Source organism: Canis lupus, chromosome 29 (genome assembly GCF_003254725.2).
Source record: "Canis lupus dingo isolate Sandy chromosome 29, ASM325472v2, whole genome shotgun sequence".
NCBI classification, from domain to species: Eukaryota; Metazoa; Chordata; class Mammalia; order Carnivora; family Canidae; genus Canis; species Canis lupus.
Genome location: NC_064271.1, coordinates 39,591,449 through 39,611,535, shown reverse-complemented (window position 1 = coordinate 39,611,535; position 20,087 = coordinate 39,591,449). Strand labels below are relative to the sequence as shown.

The 20,087-nt window shown below is 42.0% G+C and overlaps 1 protein-coding gene across 5 annotated transcripts in view; it reads right to left on the bottom strand.

The window, feature by feature from the left end:
- The window catches only part of ESRP1 (epithelial splicing regulatory protein 1), a 55,359-nt gene that overhangs the window by 27,493 nt on the left and 7,779 nt on the right, over window positions 1-20,087 (bottom strand). For all 5 annotated transcript variants that reach the window (XM_025433600.3, XM_025433599.3, XM_025433601.3 and 2 more), the window contains exons 5-11: window positions 10,191-10,289; window positions 9,998-10,052; window positions 8,481-8,591; window positions 8,230-8,362; window positions 8,097-8,139; window positions 4,995-5,296; window positions 1,560-1,778 (exon numbers count right to left, since the gene is read on the bottom strand). In XM_025433600.3, coding sequence (XP_025289385.1) covers window positions 1,560-1,778; window positions 4,995-5,296; window positions 8,097-8,139; window positions 8,230-8,362; window positions 8,481-8,591; window positions 9,998-10,052; window positions 10,191-10,289 — 962 coding nt within the window. The remainder of the gene's footprint in view (window positions 1-1,559; window positions 1,779-4,994; window positions 5,297-8,096; window positions 8,140-8,229; window positions 8,363-8,480; window positions 8,592-9,997; window positions 10,053-10,190; window positions 10,290-20,087) is intronic.

The following is a 20,087-nucleotide window of genomic DNA, read 5'->3' as shown; positions in this document are numbered from 1 at the left end:
ATCGCCTTGCTTAGGAGTCCTTCTCTCAGCTCCACCTTAAACCTTGGACAGGTGTTTATAGGTATTTCCTCGATTACTAATAGCTTGCTAAAAAGCCTATTTAAAACCAAGCTGGTCAATTTCTGTTTCACAGAACCAGAACACCTTGGTTTTTCTTTAACATGGAAATTTTATGGGGGAGAAAAAGACAGGATCAGCTTTTAAGATTTTCTTTTTTCTAAGGATTTCTTTAAAAGTCTCTAAGGGACTATTTAGTGCAAATTATAACCATGCAAGTTACCATAAGAGTTACCATACCAGGGAAATTAGGGATACCAGGGAGACCCAGTCCAAGATGGAAACCTAACATCTTCAAGGCAGCTAAAAGCTCATCATTAAAGAAGCATTTCTCCCAAATGCAATCACAATACGTCACGTGGGTCAATAAGAGGCAAATATGTCCACTGTGGTTAATCAAAGAACAATAATAACCCCTAGGTTATTAGAAATGGTGCTCAAAGAGAAACCAAACAATTTCCTGGCGATGCTGAATTGTAGGGAAGTTTTATTCAAAAGGACTCCCACCAGTGAAGCATGCTGAGAGGGTATATAGATTAAAAGTTGCATAGCTTAATATTGACATAAGAGTTAGAATGAGCATGTGCCGGTGTGGGAAACCAAGCCAGGGGCTCAGAAGGTTTTCTGATTCCTCATACTCAGACTAGCAATTTAAAAAGCGTTGGTATTTCCAATACAAACCTATATTCAACCCATAGTGTTCAGAAAATATTTTTAAAAAGTAATGCAACCTTGCTTTTAAGATTTCCAAAATTTTAATTAGAATCACCCGGTTTACAGGTTTTTAAAAAATTCTGTCCTGCTTATGATAGCACACAATGCTGATCAACTATTCAGCAACTAATGGGATTAATTTTATTTAACCAAAAATCAAGGGACACCAAGGCAGGAACTACTTTTAATACGCTTCGAATAGATGCTCACATACTATAAGAATCTGGTTATTCTTCGATGGAGGCTTTTCAACAATTCATTAATACATTTGAGCGCCTGTTATGATCACATACCATTCCAACACATCTTTACTAAGTTCGCACTCTACTCAATGTCATTTGATGTCATATATAGAAAATAATGTTTTTTAATAAACAATTTCTAAACAGTCTATAGATAAAATACTCTGGAACAGAGACATGCTCATTGGTTTATACATAGCCTAACAATCGCTTTCATGCTACAACAGCAAACAAAGCTTAGTAGTTGCAACAGTAAAATGTTATATTAGACAGAGAATATTATTTGCATCCTTCCTGAGACTACTAATAGTTTGATGGATATAAATGATGGAATCAGAGCTGAATTTAAATCACCATACCAAAGACAGCATTCTTTCTGGACTTTATCTTAAAGACCTCCTGCATCTACACTTAAAGCTCTCCTTAAAGACTCACTAGACAGCTGATGAACGCTTGTACTTTTTTTTTCTTCTTTTTTTTTTTTTTTTGAACTGAAAGAGAGCCTGATCCTAAGAATAAGCAAATGGGCTTTAAGTTACTTCTTACCTGGTGATTCAATACCATGTGCACCCCATGCGTTCGAATATCCGTAGAAAACTCCCCCAGGAAGTCTAGGATGTCTTCAATGGTGGCCGCATAGGGAAGACCGCGAAGGCGTATACAGTCTCTAACATTCGTAGGGGGCACAAATTGCTGAGGTAGTACTGGAATAATGGGGGGGGTTGGAAGTGGAATAAGAGGGGCCGAAGAGAATCGGTTCAGCACCTGTACTCAAAGCAAAAGACAGGGGATTTAGAGCCTTGCTCCTCCAATGTGGTCTGCAAACCACAGCAGCACTGTGGGGCTCGCGAGAAACGCATCATCTCAGCTCTACTCCAGACCTAGTGAACGTGAACCTGCATTTTAACGGGATCCCCAGGTAATTTGTAGGCATATTAAAGTTTGAGAAGCACTTATGCAGAAAGAGCTTCATACTTCTCAGCTGGGGAAGCAGGATACCCATGCTTTTGTCAAGTGCATGCTGAGGCGCATGCCATATGCAATACAACGTGCTTAGATTAAGTGCTTGTCTACTGGACAAGGACATCACTGTCTTGGGACAAATATCCTAAAAAGTACGCTGCTTTTATAAAAACCTGAACATACTGTTAAATGTGGACTCCTGTAGCCATCTCTTAGATTTCGTTTCACTAAGCACAGCCTTCCCCTTAATATTGTTATCACATCCCGCCTCCAAACCCAAGCAAGGGTTTATACATATAAACAAGTATTTATGTATATGAATATATACGTCGTATAAAACAAATTCAAGACAATGGCTGGTAATGTAAAATGAAAAAAATTAAAAAATAACCAGTTTTGATGTGAATTTGAGACAGTGCAAGACAAAACATCTTGACTATCTTCTAAAGTCATGGAATTTGGCTATCTTGAAAATGAATGAGAGGTTTGCTACATTTAGGAGAAAGGATTATTCCCCAAGCAACACTCTGTTATAGGGTTCTGGTCTCCTTCTGCCTTAGTTTGGAACATGCCTACTAGTTTATAATAGTAGGAGATACTTGTGCAAACAGCGTGTGTGACATCACTAGGTTTCTCGAATTTACTACTATAGCCTTAATCCTCCCGTAAAGTGAAAATGTAGACTCAAAACCCTCCCCCCAAATTGCCCTAATTCCCCACTCCAACCCTGTCCAGTTGCTATCAAAGTTAAGAGGTTACAGAAATCAAAAGATAAATACACCACAGCCAAAGAAACTTCAGAGACAGCAAGAATTTTTAAGAACTATACAAATAATCAAGACCCAGCACAAATGTTATAGGATAAGCACGAATAGAAAATACATGTGGTTGTAGACAAACTCAGCACACGAAATGGTCAAGCACCTTCTGATACCTGCCAAATAGGAGGTGAGCAAGTAGTTCTTGAACGAAATGATTATTAGTAATGAAATGATGACAGTGCAGAGCATATGAGGACTTCAGCATTCCTTACATAAATCAGTAGGATGGGGGCTGGAGACAAAGCTCATCTATCACCCAAACTGCATTATGGTAAAGTCATATTCTGGTAGCGTACTCTACACCCAAACCAATACAATATACAGTGGCCAAGACCCTGGAGGAGTCTATTCTAGGCCAAGATTTCCATAAAACTATTCTTCCAATTAAAGATTTTTTTAGAAAAGATTTTATTTATTCATGAGAGACCCAGAGAGAGAGAGAGAGAAGCAGAGACAAAGGCAGAGGGAGAAGCAAGTTCTATGCAAAGAGCCCGACGTGGGACTCGATCCTGGGATTCCAGGATCACGCTCTAGGCCGAAGGCAGGTGCCAAACTGCTGAGCCACCCAGGGATCCCCCAATTAAAGATTAAAAAATCTCATTTTCCAAAGAAATAAAAATAAAAAATAAAAAAAATTAAAAAAAATAAATCTCATTTTCCCCTCCACTAATTTGGACTGATGTGTCTAGTGTTACAAGCCTCGAGCATATGTAGCATATTTTAGAAATTCTGAATTTATGATACTTATTTTCAACAAGGTACAGAATCGTTTAAATTTTTAAGTATGTTCACAGTTTAGGGTTCAAGAACACGAGTACATGAGGATGGATGCAGAACTAGCTTAAAATGTCACCTGCGTTTGTTACAGGTATAAAGATCATGTCGGTATCCTAGCAGGTGGGAAGTTCTTTTCAACTCTGGGCAATTATTTCAAGTCACAATACACGATGGGCTTTGCAGAAAGAAGCTAGACAAAGTCATTCTATGAACTCAAAGAAATAATAGTAGAGTCAGTATTCTAACTGCTTGTAAAAATAAAAGCTGAAATGTATCACTAAAGTTGCTCTGTTCTATTAGGGGACCCAAGTGGAATAAGTTGGAAGAGCCACACACGAAACAGTCTGCGTAATCTCAGATACACAAGAAAAACGAAGACCCTTAAAGCCCCTTCAGCTGGGAAGTCAAGAAGAATAGCCAAAAAGCTTGAAGCTCCACAGGTAGCTTCCTTCCTGGATCATTTTGGGCAACTGACTGTCCCATCTGTGCCTCAAAAACATTTCTAAATTCTGAAAGTGTAAAACACCCTTTTGTCCTATTATTACCTATCATTAGCAGTATGGAACTGATCAAGCCTTTGGGAAATAAATTTGGTAAAATATTAAAGACCCTGAGATGCCTGGGTGGCTCAGTGGTTGAGCATCTGCATTTGGCCCAGGTCGTGATCCCGGGATCGAGTCACACATCGGGGCCCCTGCAGGGAGCCTGCTTGTCACTCTGCCTAGGTCTCTGCCTCTCTCTGTCTCTTATGAAAAAATAAAATCTTAAAACACACACACGCACACACAAAAAAACCTTAAGAGCTCATCCAGGGACGCCTGGGTGGCTCAGCAGTTAAGTGTCTGCCTGCTGGCTCAGGGTGTGATCCCAGAGTCCCGGGATCGAGTCCCACATCAGGCTCCCTGCATGGAGCCTGCTTCTCCCTCTGCCTGTGTCTCTGCCTCTCTGTCTCTCATAATAAATAAACATCTTAAAAAAAAAAGAGAGAGAGCTCATCCCATCCAGTTCTAAGGAATCAGAAATTGAGAGTTTTATGAACATGTGTATCTAGAAATTCCTTATAGATGGGGGAAAAAGAAGCCAACCTAAATGTACAACAGATTTTCTAAATAAATTATGTACATAACATTAAAAATGAATTTTTTTTAGCCATGGGTAAACTTGCAAGATATGTAGTTTTTAAAAAGAATATGGAGTGTATTACAGCAATATTCTAATTATATAAAAACACATGCATTTTTTTCTGTGTGTATAGAAAATTACAGTGGTTATCTTTTAATTACAGAATGAAATTCTTTTTAAAAAATGCACCTGTACTTTCTGTATTTTTCAAGTTTTAACACAATAAATAATGTTGGATTGTTCTTGGAAATAAATAGAATAATCACACAAAGCCACCAAAATGCTCTTAAAAACCAACCTGCTGGACTTCAGCTGCTGTGCTCCTGAAGAGTTCAATGTATCTTTTACCCAACAAGTCCTTATGCTTCCTCAATGCATTCTGTGCATATTCTTCACAGGCAAAGAGGACAAAGGCATCCCCTGTTGGCCTACCGTCTGGATAGGTAACAAAGAGGATGCCTTCCTTCCCCCCGGTGATGGGGCAATGCTGTCCGAAGAAGGCCACCACTTCATCTGCCGTGGCCGTGAACGGGAGCCCCCGCATGCGGACAATGACTTGATTTTCCTTGGAGAGAAACTGGGCTACCTCATTAGATGTACCTAGGAAACACAAATACCAGGAAGCACGGGGAGAAATGGTTAAGACATCAATTTTACCAAACTTAAAATGGTAAGATTCTTGGCAGTGTCTTGAGCAGTTTACAATTAAAGCTCCCACTCCCACTGAATTCATGACAACATCCCAGGAAACCAAATTCTCTCCTCAACAATTTGAAACTATTCCCCTACCATTTTCATAAAGCACTTCTTAACTTAGGAAGGTGGCCAGACAATTAAATCATGGAAAACCACTGTATTCTTCTCGTGGAGAGGAAGTCATCATGCTAGGTAAGAGCACAGGTCAAGGAGCCCGGGCCCAATCTTGACTTTGCCATGTACTAGGCTAGGACTTTAGTTTAACCTCTGTTTTAGTGTCCTCATCTGTAAAATGGGGGTAAAATCATCTACCTCATAGATTATGATAATTAAATAAGTTACTACACATAAAGCACTTTGGTGATTTTGTTATTATTTTCCTGATTTCTTTTTATTAAGAAAAGTTCAAACCTACTCAAGTAAAAGGGAGTATGATGAACATGCACAGCAGCCAGTTTCAAGATTTATCAACATCCTGCCTCTCATAAAGCATCTTGTATAGTACTGCCAGGTAGCAAATATTCAGAGGCACATCCTTCAAGCTCGTGTACACATAACATTTTCCTTTTTTTTTTTTTTTTTTTAAAAGTAGGCTCCACCACTAACGTGGGGCTTGAACTCATCACCCCTAGATCAAGAGTTGCATGCTCTACCTAATGAGCCATCCAGATGTCCCATTAACATTTTCCTTTAAGAGGAAAGTCTCTGGGCCCCTGGATGGTTCAGTCAGCTAAGCGTCGTGATCTTGGGGTCCTGGGATCAAGCCCCACATCTGTCTCCTTGCTTGGTGAGTCTGTTTCTCTCTCTCAGCCTGCCTCCCTGTCCCCATTTGTTTCCATGTGCGTACTCTCTCCCCCAAATGGATAAAATCTTTAAAAAATAAAAAGAGCAGACTCTCATACTACCCACATACCATGAACTCTCAGGTATTAATGTAGGAGTTAACTTTGCTGTCTATCATGGAACCTCATGCAACTCCCAATATATCTCAATTCCCAACCAGTATCAAACATCACTTTGGGGTTTTGGAAACACTATCAAACCTGAAGCCCTGAATTTGGAAGTCTTTGTAGATCTAAAGAATTGTCAGAACAGAAATAAACCAGCAAATTGTGCAAATGAGAGATTTTTGCTATGAATTCACAGTTCCAAGGATTTTAACCAGGGCTATATATCCCTGAGATACACACATTCTCCATATTTAAGTGAAAGTCACTCTAGTATATATTTGGCAATAGTATATTTTCAAAAGCCTCTTAAAAGGTCTACCTACATTCTTGGATTTAGCTATCCTAAGGTTAGAGAATTATCCTAATGAGTGGCATATACAGAGATACAAAAATATTCACTGCAACATCTTTATGGGGAAAAATTGGAAACGAGCTATAAATGTCCACCAGGGTATTTTTAAAAAGTATGGTACATAATACTGTATATTAACACTTAAGAAAATTTAGTTATGTGGGAAAATATTCATAATATACTAAAAGGAGAAAGTTATAAAGCTATATAAACAGAACTAGAAACTTACAAGATAGTTTTATGTATAGAAAAAAAATCTGTCAAACCATATCAACATTTTTTATGCATCCGTTACAGATTTTAAAGTAACAAATCACTTAATGAGATAAAGATAGTATCTGTTCCACTTCTTTTCTGATGTCGTTATTGCAAACACTACGTACTCACAAATATATCAGAGCCAGAAAACTACTGTGTTCTGGCCATTGAGGAGTTCTGGAAGCGGGAGGAAAAAATCCTACAAGCACATATCCAACAATTCCAGGTACTCTAGTATGACTGTTTAAAAGTAGTTTTCAGGGCCGCCTGGGGGGACTCAGTGGTTGAGCGTTTGCCTTCGGCTCAGGGCATAACCTCGGGTCCCGGGATCAAGTCCCACATCAGGCTCCCTGCAGGGAGCCTGCTTCTCCCTCTGTCTGTGTCTCTGCCTCTCTGTGTCTCTCATGAATAAATAAATAAAATCTTTAAAAATAAATAAATAAAAGTAGCTTTCAGACTATTTAATTTCTTTCAAAAACTACTCTCTCCCTTTAAGATTTTAAGCAATCTCTACACCCAGTGTGGGGCTCAGGCTCAAACTCAAACTCTAGAGATCAAGAGGGTCAAACAGATGCTCCACTGACTGAGCCAGCCAGGCACACCTGAAGGGTACTATTCTTTTTTTGAAGTAATCTCTATACCCAACCTGGGGATCGAACCCTCAACCCAGAGGAAGAGTTGCACACTCAACCGACTGACTGAGCCAGCTAGGCATCCCTGAATGGTACTATTTTTTTTTATTTTTTTAATTTATGATAGTCACAGAGAGAGAGAGAGAGAGGCAGAGACATAGGCAGAGGGAGAAGCAGGCTCCATGCACTGGGAGCCCGATGTAGGAATCGCTCCCGGGTCTCCAGGATCGTGCCCCGGGCCAAAGGCAGGTGCCAAACCGCTGCGCCACCCAGGGATCCCGGTACTATTTTTAATGGCCAGTTAACTATGGTTGGCTGACTGAAGCCTTAGGGCAAGTGTATACACTGTACTCACTGGTACTATGTGCCATTTCTTCCAACTTAAAAAAAAAAAAAGTCAATTCCTAGGTTTCTTTAGGGGATAAAAACTATTCACGACCCTATTTATCTACTCTGGTATATAAATAAATTTCAGATTCTTCTCATATCCACATTATATAAAAAGCACTCACCACCAGCAATTTTAAGAAAATCTTCACCTGTTGCTTTGTAAACCTAAGAAAAGAAAGGGAAATTAAATACAGTTTCTGAGCCTTCCAACATGAATACTCAACATGTCAAGGATCTCAAGTTGTAAGGACATACCTCAATGTACCGGGTCCCCATGTGATGTTTGTGCCTCTGCAATGCTAGGTCCCTGTGTTCCTCGCTTACAAACCTCACCAGAGCTTCTCCGTTCCTTCGACCCTGGGCATTCAGACAAAGTGCTGCACCTCCCCTTTGAAAAGGACAGAGAGTGGGGGTGGGGGGGTGGGAAGTACAGTGAGGAAAAAATGATAGGACACCCGTTATCCCTTTGGGATTACTAAGTAACGTAGAGATTAAAGAAAACCAACTTGGCAATATTGAGTCCTTTGAAGAATCTTGCAATATCTTGATCTGAAGACTGCCATGGTAGACCTCGCGCCCGGACTATGGTGTTGTCATCAATAAGTTCCATCTTGCTGCTGTGGGTAAAGCAGAACTTCAGGTTGCCTAATCAGCGCTAGAGACTCTGACCTATTCCCTGCTACCATTTTCCTAGTTATGCAGAAGGTATTATTTGGTATTCAGACAGACTTGTAAGACTGCCTGATTTATTTGATAACCTCAAAATTATGTGGGCACAGTTCAAAGTATTCTTTGGAAAGAAAGAAAGCCAACTGCTGGGACACCTAGGGGGCTCAGTGGTTAAGCATCTGCCTTCGGCTCAGGTCGTGACCCCAGGGTCCTCGGACTGAATCCCACATGGGGCTCCCCGCATGAGCCTGCTTCTCCTTCTGCCTATGTGTCTGTGTCTCTCATGAATAAATAGATAAAATCTTTAAAAAAAAAAAAAGGAAAGAAGGAAAGCCAACTGCCTATGCAGGTCTAACACAACTAGCCCACTTAACAAATCACTGGCTGAGTTGCCGCTTGCTTGCCATAAACTCAAAAGGACCCAGGCTCAACGGATAGGAAGCAGAGTTCTCCCAAAACCCCGATAGCCAGGAGGTTCCTAGAACCAAGGATAGGTTTAAATCGATTCTCAGATCTAGCCAGCATACCAGGTGGGGGTTTCAATCCAGTTTGACAGCAAAACCTAAGATCTGCATAAAGTTGGCAATTAACCCGCATGAGGGACCCGCGCATGCAGTCAGAGCTCTGCCACTGAACCATCTCCCCTATCAAGCAGGGCGGTTAGGGAAGCGCACGGAGTTCCAGTTCCCACACCCGTGAGCAGTTTGCAAATTACCTTGTCTACATTTTGACACCTTTTGGTGCTCTGTTCCTCCCATATTCCTATCTCCAGTAATCCCACGACACTTTCCAAATCAGTCACTTTCTCCCCAACTAAATAGACCCCAGTGTCTCTCTATGGGCAGTGACGTCAGAAGTTTTTGTTCACTTCGGGCACCAGGCAATCTCAGGAATTCACTGCAGTGATTCACAAGCAAACAGGTCTACCTGTGATCACGAAGAGATACCACCGTTTCATGCTTCTTGCCAGTTATTTCCTTTGCTTTAAAGTACAGGCTGATAGAACATACTTTAAATTATCTCAGTAAAAATCTCGTGAACTTTTAAAGCCTATGGTTTTCCCTCTGTAGGTTTTCCTGTGAGAGGATGAATAGTTCAGAGGCTGAAATACGAAGCACCGACACGATACCTAAGGGTCATGGCGACTAAGGATGCAGATATTTTTAAGTTTAATCCTATCATCCAAGCTCACTTTAAGATACAACCTTCTTTTATAAAAATAACCTGATATTTAAAAAACGGATAGCCGAAAGGTTTAGTGAAGTTACTGAAATACAAAGGGAGCTAAATATCATGATGAACATGAACATGAACAAAACAAAAAGCTCAAATGGATTACCGCTCTAGTACTTACCAAGTGCCACTTTCAAATTTGTAATTTACTCTCTCCGGATCTGAAAACCTGTGATCTGAAAATGAGAACACAGAAGTCCTCGTTTTAGCTACTGGGGAGACAGAGCTGTGGGAGGACTTTCCAGGGTATACAACGAGGAAAACACGGCAGGAGGGGATTCTGGGTTTGCAGCTGTTACAACAGCAATACTTACTATAAGGCTCTGAAATCATTGCTAAAATTATATTCCCCATATCTTCAACTTGAGAGGCTCCATACCGGGAGACCAAACTATTCTTCTCAAAATTTAAACCTGGGATATCAAGTTAAGGAAACATCTCGAGGAAGTAAAGTGAAGTGTTTCCAACCCAAGGGTTAACGCACACAGAGCCAGGAAGCCAAGTAAAATGCCTCGAAGACAGAGCATTACTTGAAATCACAGAAGAGCCGCTTCATGTCAGTCTGAACCTCACCCACACTTCCTAGAGTCTCCAACAACTGTCCTGGGTAAATATAGAGTAAAATGGCCAAAACAATCCTGTCCGGAGGCACCTCCAGTAGTAAAATTTGTTAATTGAGGGGCACCTGGGTCCTGGCTCAGGGGTTGAGCATCTGCCTTTGGCTCAGGTCGCTATCCCAGGGTCCTGGGATCGAGTCCCTGCATGGAGCCTGCTTCTCCCTCTGCTTCTCTGTGTCTCTCATGAATAAATAAAATCTTTTTTTTTTTTTGAATAAATAAAATCTTTAAGAATAAATAAAATTTCTATAATTGAGTAGTAGCAAATGCATGAATACTAAGCACTTTCACGTAGTGTCGAACCATGAAGTATACACCAGAGCAGTAAATTCCCATGCCCCTGTTATCTTTATAGCATATGCAAAGCAATGAACATGTGGACTTAAAGACATGGTTATATGGTCAAGACCACGAGGTATCAAATGGCTTTTTTAGGCTGTTCGAAAAAAAAACACTTCAGATTACTGAGGACACCATTTCTGGAATGCCACTCTTACTGAGAACTTCCCTACTGGAAGACTTTTAGAGCCGTATAGGATAGTCCTCTTAGATGGCAGCGAATGCTTGAATTCGTAGAAACAATTTAAACACTCAGAGCTAACAATGGCCAACGTGGGATTCGATCAAGTGAATACATGTTTTGGGGAAGCCAGAAAGCAGGCTTTTAAGAAGCTGAAGGGGGAGACCAGAAGCGATTTCCAGCAAGCTTTATTAACTTCCAACCTCTCTAAAATAAGCACGTATTTTTATGAAGAAGCTAACGGTTATTTAAATGTTTAATTTTCTTATTTTTAAGTTTTGATACTATAGTCACACTCTGCATTGTGTGTAAATTTGCATAAATTTCGTAATGTAGTACAATCCATACAACAGGTAACACTCTGGGGCGTTGTCTTTTCTCGAAGTTTTTTTTTTTTTTTTTCTCTTTTTCTCAAGTTTAAAAGGAAGAGTTACCTGGGGAGGTGGTTATTAGAATGTTTGCCTTTAGTTTTTTTTTTCTTTATTTTAGTTTCTAACTGATGTTTTATAAGGGTAAAAAATGAAGACAGACATCAAAGTACTACTTCCCCGCAATCAAAGAGGACACAAGGTTAAGACAGTTCAGAGAGCTCCCTTCCACCAAGCATTATAGCCAACATCTGAAGAGTTAACTCAATGAGCAATATCCCTTTCCATTTCATCCCTACACACCCTTCACCCCGCCTCTTGCTTCACTAAGGAGACATTGTTTTCCCACTGCACTGGGCAAATTCACTTTGGGTTGTCCCTCATCCAGCTACACTTCTCTGCAGTTCAACACGCCACAGGTAGAAATACTGCCATAAGTTCCTTGGCAAATTACTGAACCCCACTAAACTTCAGCTTATCTGAGAGGCCAAAGCTGTGATAATCTTTACCTCCCTGGGCATTTTTGTGAAGATTACATGAGATAAAACAAGCCCAGGGCACAAAGCAGGCATTATAAAAAGTGATGTCCTCCCCCTCTTCCTAGAACCCTTGGGTGGCCAACTTTCATAACCCATGACAATCATACTCTGAGGGGTAATTCACCAGATGTCTTATTTGTATACTCACAGGATAACAATCAAGCTGACTTGGTAGATAATTTCTGCATTTCCCTACCCCCCGAAATCCCACCCTTTACATCATCTAGTGATGAAATAAATTCGCTGCCCGCTAAGGGATTCGAAAAACCACCCCAAGAGATGCTCAAGCAACAGAGCAAGGAGCATGGGTTGGGTCATTAAAATGATTACGGGGCGGGGTGGGGTTGGGGGCACTGCTGGCCCATTTGGTAGAGCATTGTGATTCCTGAGCTCAGGGTTGTACGTTCAAGTCCCACAGTGGGCATAGAGATTACTTAAAAATAAAAATCTTAAAAATTAAAAAAAAAAAGGATGAAATGATTATCCACAGAAGGTACACAATAGAGTATTAATCCAGTGCTGTTTTCAAGGAATATGATGACAGGACAGAGAAACAAGAGCCAAATGATAAAGATATTTTGGGGAGACAACTGCCCTAAATGTTCTGGGGAGGCAGGTGTGGGGGTGGGAGCGCTTTAAGAGTCTTTATGGGGGGATCCCTGGGTGGCGCAGCAGTTTAGCGCCTGCCTTTGGCCCAGAGCGCGATCCTGGAGACCGGGATCGAATCCCACATCGGGCTCCCGGTGCATGGAGCCTGCTTCTCCCTCTGCCTGTGTCTCTGCCTCTCTCTCTCTGTGTGTGTGTGACTCTCATAAATAAATAAAAATTAAAAAAAAAAAAAAAAGAGTTTTTATGGGGGAAAAAAAAAAAAAAAGAGTCTTTATGGAGGGGATCCCTGGGTGGCTCAGCGGTTTAGCGCCTGCCTTTGGCCCAGGGCGCGATCCTGGAGTCCCGGGATCGAGTCCCACGTCGGGCTCCCGGCATGGAGCCTGCTTCTTCCTCTGCCTGTGTCTCTGCCTCTATCGTGAATAAATGAATAAAATCTTAAAAAAAAAAAAAAAAGAGTCTGTATGGAACTAGGAAGGATTAGCTGTGAGTAACCATAGTTTATCACACAAACACTGCCACCAAACAGTCCTTGGGAACGCTGTGATTCTAATAATGCCTTTAGCCTTGTCAGGGGCTACAAAACGGAGTCAAGAGAAAAATATCCAAAAAACGGAGACCAATCCCATTGAATAAATCACTATTTGTTTCAACCTTGGCACTACTGCCACATAGACCAGGTAATTCTTTGTTGGGGTATGTGTGTGGGGGGGTGGGGATGGGTCTTGTGTATTATAGGATTTTTACTAGCATGCTGGTCTCTATCCACCCCAGTTCTGACTAAAAGGATCTCCAGGCATAGCCAAATGTCTCCGAATGGGCAAAAATCACCCCAGGTTGAAAATCATTAGTAGAGGCAAACAGTTCCCAGTTGTTCCAGCTTCACCCCTTACTATATACTGATCAGAGAAAGCTCTTATATAGGAGACCATTACTGAACAGATTTTCAAGAAAATTTGCCAAAGAAACACCACCTACAAACCCAGTAAAGTGCTTTCTCAAAGCCCCTGTCAGTACGCGTGCGTGCACACACGCGCACACACACACACACACACACACACACACACACAGAGACACCCTCTCTACCTTTGGAAATGAAAGAAAAAACACAAAAGTCAACCCGTGGTCCTCAGCCTGTTTTTTTGTGAAGCCCAGAAAAAGAGTGGATTTTACATGGCTAAAGGATAGAAAAAAAGAAGACTATGAGCAGAGACCACATGCAGTCTACAAAAATCGAAACTCTTGACCACCTAGACCTTTACTGAAAGTTTGCTGACCTCAGACCAAAGGAATTGCTTGCAGCTGGCCCAAACCAGAGAATGCCACAGGAATGTTTACGGCATCACAACATTTTGTCCCCAAACAGAATATTGGAGGGAAATTAAGCTTTGAGGGAATAGGGGTAGGAGAGGATATCTCACTCCAACCACTGGTTCCTCTTCTCTATAACTAAGAGGCATCTCGCCTTCCTCACCTTTGCTCAGGTGATCCCTCCACGAAGCCCCCGAATCTTCCTAATCCCCTAAAACCAGTGGGGTCCTTAGGTAACTGCCACCCAGCACCGATACTTTCTCTAACTGTGCTGGGCCGCAACCATCCATTTAAGAGCTGACTAGATATTACTATTCCTATAAAATCCTACTGTCTCCTCAACAGGGCTACAGGTCTCCTAAGCGCAGGTCCCATCTTCCTCGGATCTCTATCGACAACCACAGCATCTAGCAGGTCTGAGTTTATGGACCTAAACGGATGGCATTAAACACCATTTCATGCCAAACACTGGCTGTTTCCCCTGATTTTCCCAATAGCCCTACCAGGTAAACGCTGGTAAAACCAAAAGGATGAAGACACTAGGATTTAGAGAAGCTCCGGGACTCGCCCAGTCTCCTGGCTGGTGGGGGAGAGAGCTGGGGTCACAGTTCAGCTCTGACAGGACGACGGGCACGGAGGTCCCCGCACTAAGATAAGCAGCGGTGCTTCTCAAGGTGTGTATAAAAGTCAAGGGAAAAAGAATGAGGGCAGCCTGGGTGGCTCAGGGGTTTAGCACCACCTTCGGCCCGGGATGTGATCCTGGGGTCCTGGGATCGAATCCCGTGTCGGGCTCCCTGCTTGGAGCCTGCATCTCCCTCTGCCTGGGTCTCTGCCTCTCTCTGTGTGTCTCTCATGAATAATAATTTTTAAATAAATAAATAAACAAATAAACAAATAATAAATAAATAAGAAAAAGAACGAAAGTAAAAATATAAAGCATCCTGTCTGCGTAGACATAGATTAGTAGACGAAGAATTATTTACTGAACTCCACTTATGAAGGAGGGATATGTTCTAGACACTTGGCTAACTTGGTTCCACATGACACGTCCCAACATGTTTCCCTTCAAGACATCACACACCGGGGATCAGCAGCCCTAAGCTCCTGACAACTTTTAAAAGTCACCCAACCTCCTGCATGCCCAAACCCAAACCCAAACTTACACACATTTACACACACACACACACCCTCTCTTCAGAAGGCTTGTTCGATTCCTAATCCTTACCAGAATTTAACATGAATAACAGAGCAAAAAAAAAAAAAAGTTTTAGTACCAGCTCTTTGTCCTATCAATTTATAATTATATATTGAATTACTTGCTGCACGTCTGATCTTGAGAGAAGGAAAGATGAGTCTTCTGCCCTCCCGATTTATGGCTCATCATGCAACTTACTCATTCTGCCCCGGAGGCACCACAACAGCACGAACAGGCTTAGCCAGCTTTACAAATGAGAGATGCCAGGAGGAAATGCGGAAGGCTAAAGCCAGACGTGGTGGGAACACCACAAACATCTCAAGCTACAATGGAGCAAAGTGCGACACAGACACGGAGCTTCACGCAGAAATCCAGGCTCTGCCTTTATTTGAATGCAAGGGACGTTTTTCCCTAGCGCCGCCTTCAAGTGACATGGATTTCAGGATTCAGATCAAACTTACACTGGCTGAAGCTGGAATTCAGAAAGCAAGATTTTACAGAGTCCATCAATATAAGCTCAACCATCTCAAGAAAACAAAAGCAAAAACCACCTCTTAAAGGCTTGCCACGATGAGTCAATCCACTCAAGAGTTACCTTTTCTGACTGCCTACAGATGGACACATGTGGTTATAAATTTTCATTTGTAAGTAATCTCTGTTTTGAAACTAAATTTTTAGTTCATACTCAGAATCACATGTATAAAAATAACAAGCACCTTGGGGGATGATCAAGTTTAAGCTACACTGCCTTGACTGCATCCCAATTAAAAATTCTAACCCCAAGCCTTTTTTACCTTGCCACAGACCCTTCAGAAGACCAGTCGGTTTCCTCCCCTTACTCATATTTAAAACACAATGGCTTAACTGCCAGACGTCGAGCGCTAAAATGCCTATGCTAATGAACAAAGGACTAGCCAACAGGATTCGGGAAGATGGAATTAGTACCCCAAAGAAGAACCGAATTTCCTACAAGTGTGTAAAGGGAAGAAGGGAAAGAAGTGATAAATCACACTTAAATGAGTCACATAATTTTAAAAAATAGGTTCTGGGGCACCTGGGGGGCTCAGTGGTTGAGCATCTGCCTTCAGCTCAGGGCGTGATCCCGGGACCGGGAGGGAGTCCCACACCGGGCTCCCTGCAGGGAGCCTGCTTCTCCCTCTGCCTCCTTCTGTATCTCTCATGAATAAATAAAATCTTTAAAAAAAATAAAAAATAAATAAATAGATCAAAACTAGGTCCTATAAATAACCTTCTAGGTTTTAAAGTGAGCTCTCAAAGAAGCAAATCAAGAATATAACTAGGAGTCATGGCAACAAAAGTTTTTTCATACCAGTAATAAAATTCTGGGGAAAAAAAAAAAATCCAAAACCATAGTTTCGACTCTATTCCTCAGAAGCTTACTCTTTCCAAGAGTAAAAACAGTAAGACCCGTCATAACAAATACTACTTCAGGAGGTATTAGTGTAACAAAACACAGAACTGACAACTCGACTGTACCCTCAAAGAAAGAAAAAAGAGAAGTAGGGGCTAATGCAACAAAAGAGTGACCATTTTTTACTTTAAAAAAAAAAAAACACTTCTGTGGGATAAATTAGGAGAGAAAGAGAGAGACTAAGAAAGCAAGTGTTCTAATGCCTTCTAAATCAAACCAAAAAATTATCCTGAAATTCCCAAACTCCTATTTTAAAAGAATACTGTTTTATAATAAAAACAAACCACACAAAATTAACAAAACTGTGAGTGCTGGCCAAGAATATACAGTCTCTCCAGTCACTCACGATAGACCACAAGCCAGAGTATCTGTGGATTTGGCTGCTATCACGCCGACGCGATGCCAAAGATAATTCCTCCCCCTGCAGCTAACAAGGTCAACTACTAACCGAGCTTAACTGTACACTTGGTGATATTTAAAATCCCTTTCATACGCAAAAAGGTTCCTAAGGAGGCTTCAGCACTTCCCTCCCCCCCGTCAGGCGGGCAGGGGGTTTATGCAATTGTAAAGACCCGGTTCCGTGGGTCAGAACAGGCAGAGGGAGCCACCCCGGCTCTGCGCGGAGGGAAGCAAAGTCAACCTGCAAGATCAGCCGCGGCCACCCGGGCTGAGGTTTTAAAGGTCTGTATCCCACCTCACTCAAAGTTCAATGTTTTTAAGCGTAAGAGGGTTTAAATAAGGTCTTAATCAGGAAGGACGTCCTTTGAAGTCCTCAGAAGCTGCTTTTCTTCATCCGAGACCCCCTAGCACCCCAGTGAGGCTCCAGGGATCACAGTCCACGTGGGAAAGTGGCTGCGTGGCCGCGCAGGTCCTGCCCATGGTGAGACAGGGAAAGGGAGGCTGCGGGGTTCGCTAAGGTCACCCCCAACGAGTCGGACTCCAGCGCCCGTGTTCTTCACCACTCTGCTATTAAGGTTTCTAGCTTCATCTTTAACGCATGGGAAAAATAGGCCAGTGTCACGGCGTCGGCACGTGGGTGCACTCGCCTCCTTCACCCCCATCAGAAGTGGCCCAACAGCTCCCCCACACACACACCTACTGACCATCAGACGGGCAGATAAGAGTAGTTTAGGGATTTTTTTTTCTTTTTATCCTGACAGTGGAAAACTGCACTAGTCAAACGGCCTTTGCTAATGATACACAACACACACACATGCAACTGGATAGAAATTTTACAAAATCGATTCCCCTTTCTTGTCGAACACTCCTTGGGTCAGTATGTGCTCAGGAAACACAACATGAACTTACAAGGGACGTCCTCTGTGTTAAGACCCAGCCCCACCCTCAAATGAACTTTATAGATTCTAGAATATTATCCCCTGGTCAAGGGGATTTTTACATCAGAATGATTCTGGCTCAAATGCTGGCGATTCCACTTCAAACCTCTAAGTCTGTTTCCCCAGCTGTAAAAAGGAGAGGACTTTCCTCTGCCGGTTGTGAGGAGGCTGCTGGTGGCATACAGGGTGGGCACCTAACTCCCTCGTTTTCTTTTACCTGCTCTCCTTACATGGCCAAGACTTTATTAAAAAGTTCTTATTAAGCTTGACAAAGTAAACACCATGGAAAAGGTCTTGATTAGTGAGAATAAGTTAGTTTGTGAATCACAAAGCCAAGAAAACATGGGAAAAAAAAAAGAAAGAAAACATGGGTTAAGAAGGCTGGAGGAAGTAATTCCATCTACCATGCAGGGGAATAGGGTTGCTCTTCTTTTAAAATGGATAAAAGGGATCCCTGGGTGGCGCAGCGGTTTGGCGCCTGCCTTTGGCCCAGGGCGCGATCCTGGAGACCCGGGATCGAATCCCACGTCGGGCTCCCGGTGCATGGAGCCTGCTTCTCCCTCTGCCTGTGTCTCTGCCTCTCTCTCTCTCTCTGTGACTATCATAAATAAAAAAAAAAAAATAAAAAAAAAATTTAATAAAAAAAAAAATAATAAAATAAAATGGATAAAAGAAGTCATTCATACAAACAGTCCCATATTTGAAATGTCTTTTTCACAGAAGAAAACCAGCATAAATTCCCTGCAAAAAAATCAAAGAGAACTCCTCCCTCCCTCCCCCACACCCCCAAAAACCAGGGGCACCTGAGTGGCTTAGATGGTTAAGCATCTGCCTTGGGCTCACTCAGGCCATGACCCAGGGTCCTGGGATGGAGCCCCGCGTCGGGCTCCCCGCTTTTCAGGAGTCTGCTTCTCCCTCTGTGTATACTCACTGTCAAATAAATAAAATCTAAAAAAAAAAAAAAAAAAAAAAATCAGAGATCCTAATTCCTATTTTCACACCCTTAGCGTCTCACCTGATTAAATAAAAAGCTACAAAACGCTACCCACAGTTCACCTGCTAACAGAGGTCTTCTCTCCTGCGACCACATACTTTAAAAGGCAGGTAACAAAATGGCAACTTGAAGAACTCCTAAGTGGTCTCAGAACCAACACGAGGACAAAAGAGGGAAATAAGTGCTAAAACTAAGGACCAGAATCGCATTCAAGAAATTCCTAAACCCTTTATTTCATCAAAGGAGTCCTACTTTTTCATTTACATAGCTGCTGGTGGTTTACAAAGCTTTCCTTTTGGGAGTTTTGGTTCTGGGAGTTTGGGGAGTACTGGAGCTAAAAGTGAGGCTTGGAAAAGGCAAGTAACTTTCCTTCCCAAGAGCCTCTCCCTCTCCCGGTTTACCTGGTTGAACAGGTAATCCCTCAGGAGCAAATGACTCCCCATCTACTTGGCAAAACCACTGAGGATGTGTAATGTCCACCTCAACGTTTCCAAATTCAGTGTCGTTTCCACATCAGAAAGGGAAATATTGAGTGATTTGAAAGAACACGACTCTTCAGACACTGTAGAAATGCTCAGCATAGAGAAGGGCAAGTACATAGTCAAATTGGGTAGGACTGTTTTTGACCTGGGGACTTTGGTGGCCCGGTCAAGGAAATAATGTTTCCTCTCAACATGAGTCATAAAATAATTGATCACAGCTGCAATGTGGGGGGGGGGGGGGGAAACACTGACAGGAAAGCTTAAGAATCCTTACCTATTAAATGGGAAATAAATATGCAGATAAAACACTAATAAAAAGTTAAGATTAAAATTCTATTTTCTGGGTGGTAATAACACTGTAAAATCCAAGACTCTTCCAATGTAAGCCCAAAGAAAGTAGGATATAATTAAGAAATTTAAGAAATAGAAAATGCCCTATTTTTTTCCAGTGAATGCATTACTAAGTGGCGATGAGCTCCTTCTCCATAGTTCAAGTGCCTGAAATGGAGACCAAGTTAGCTTTATTCACAATTAATTTGTTTACTATAGGCAAGTATTTCTGATTTTCATCTTCATGGCACTTGAAAAAAGAACTACCGGGGATCCCTGGGTGGCTCAGTGGTTGAGCACCTGCCTTGGGCCCAGGGCGTGATCCTGGAGACCCAGGATCGAGTCCCACATTGGGCTCCCTGCATGGAGCCTGCTTCTCCCTCTGCCTGTGTCTCAGCCTCTCTCTCTCTCTCTGTCTCTCATGAATAAGTAAAGATCTTAAAGAAAAAAAAAGAAAAAAAAACAACCTACCAACAAATA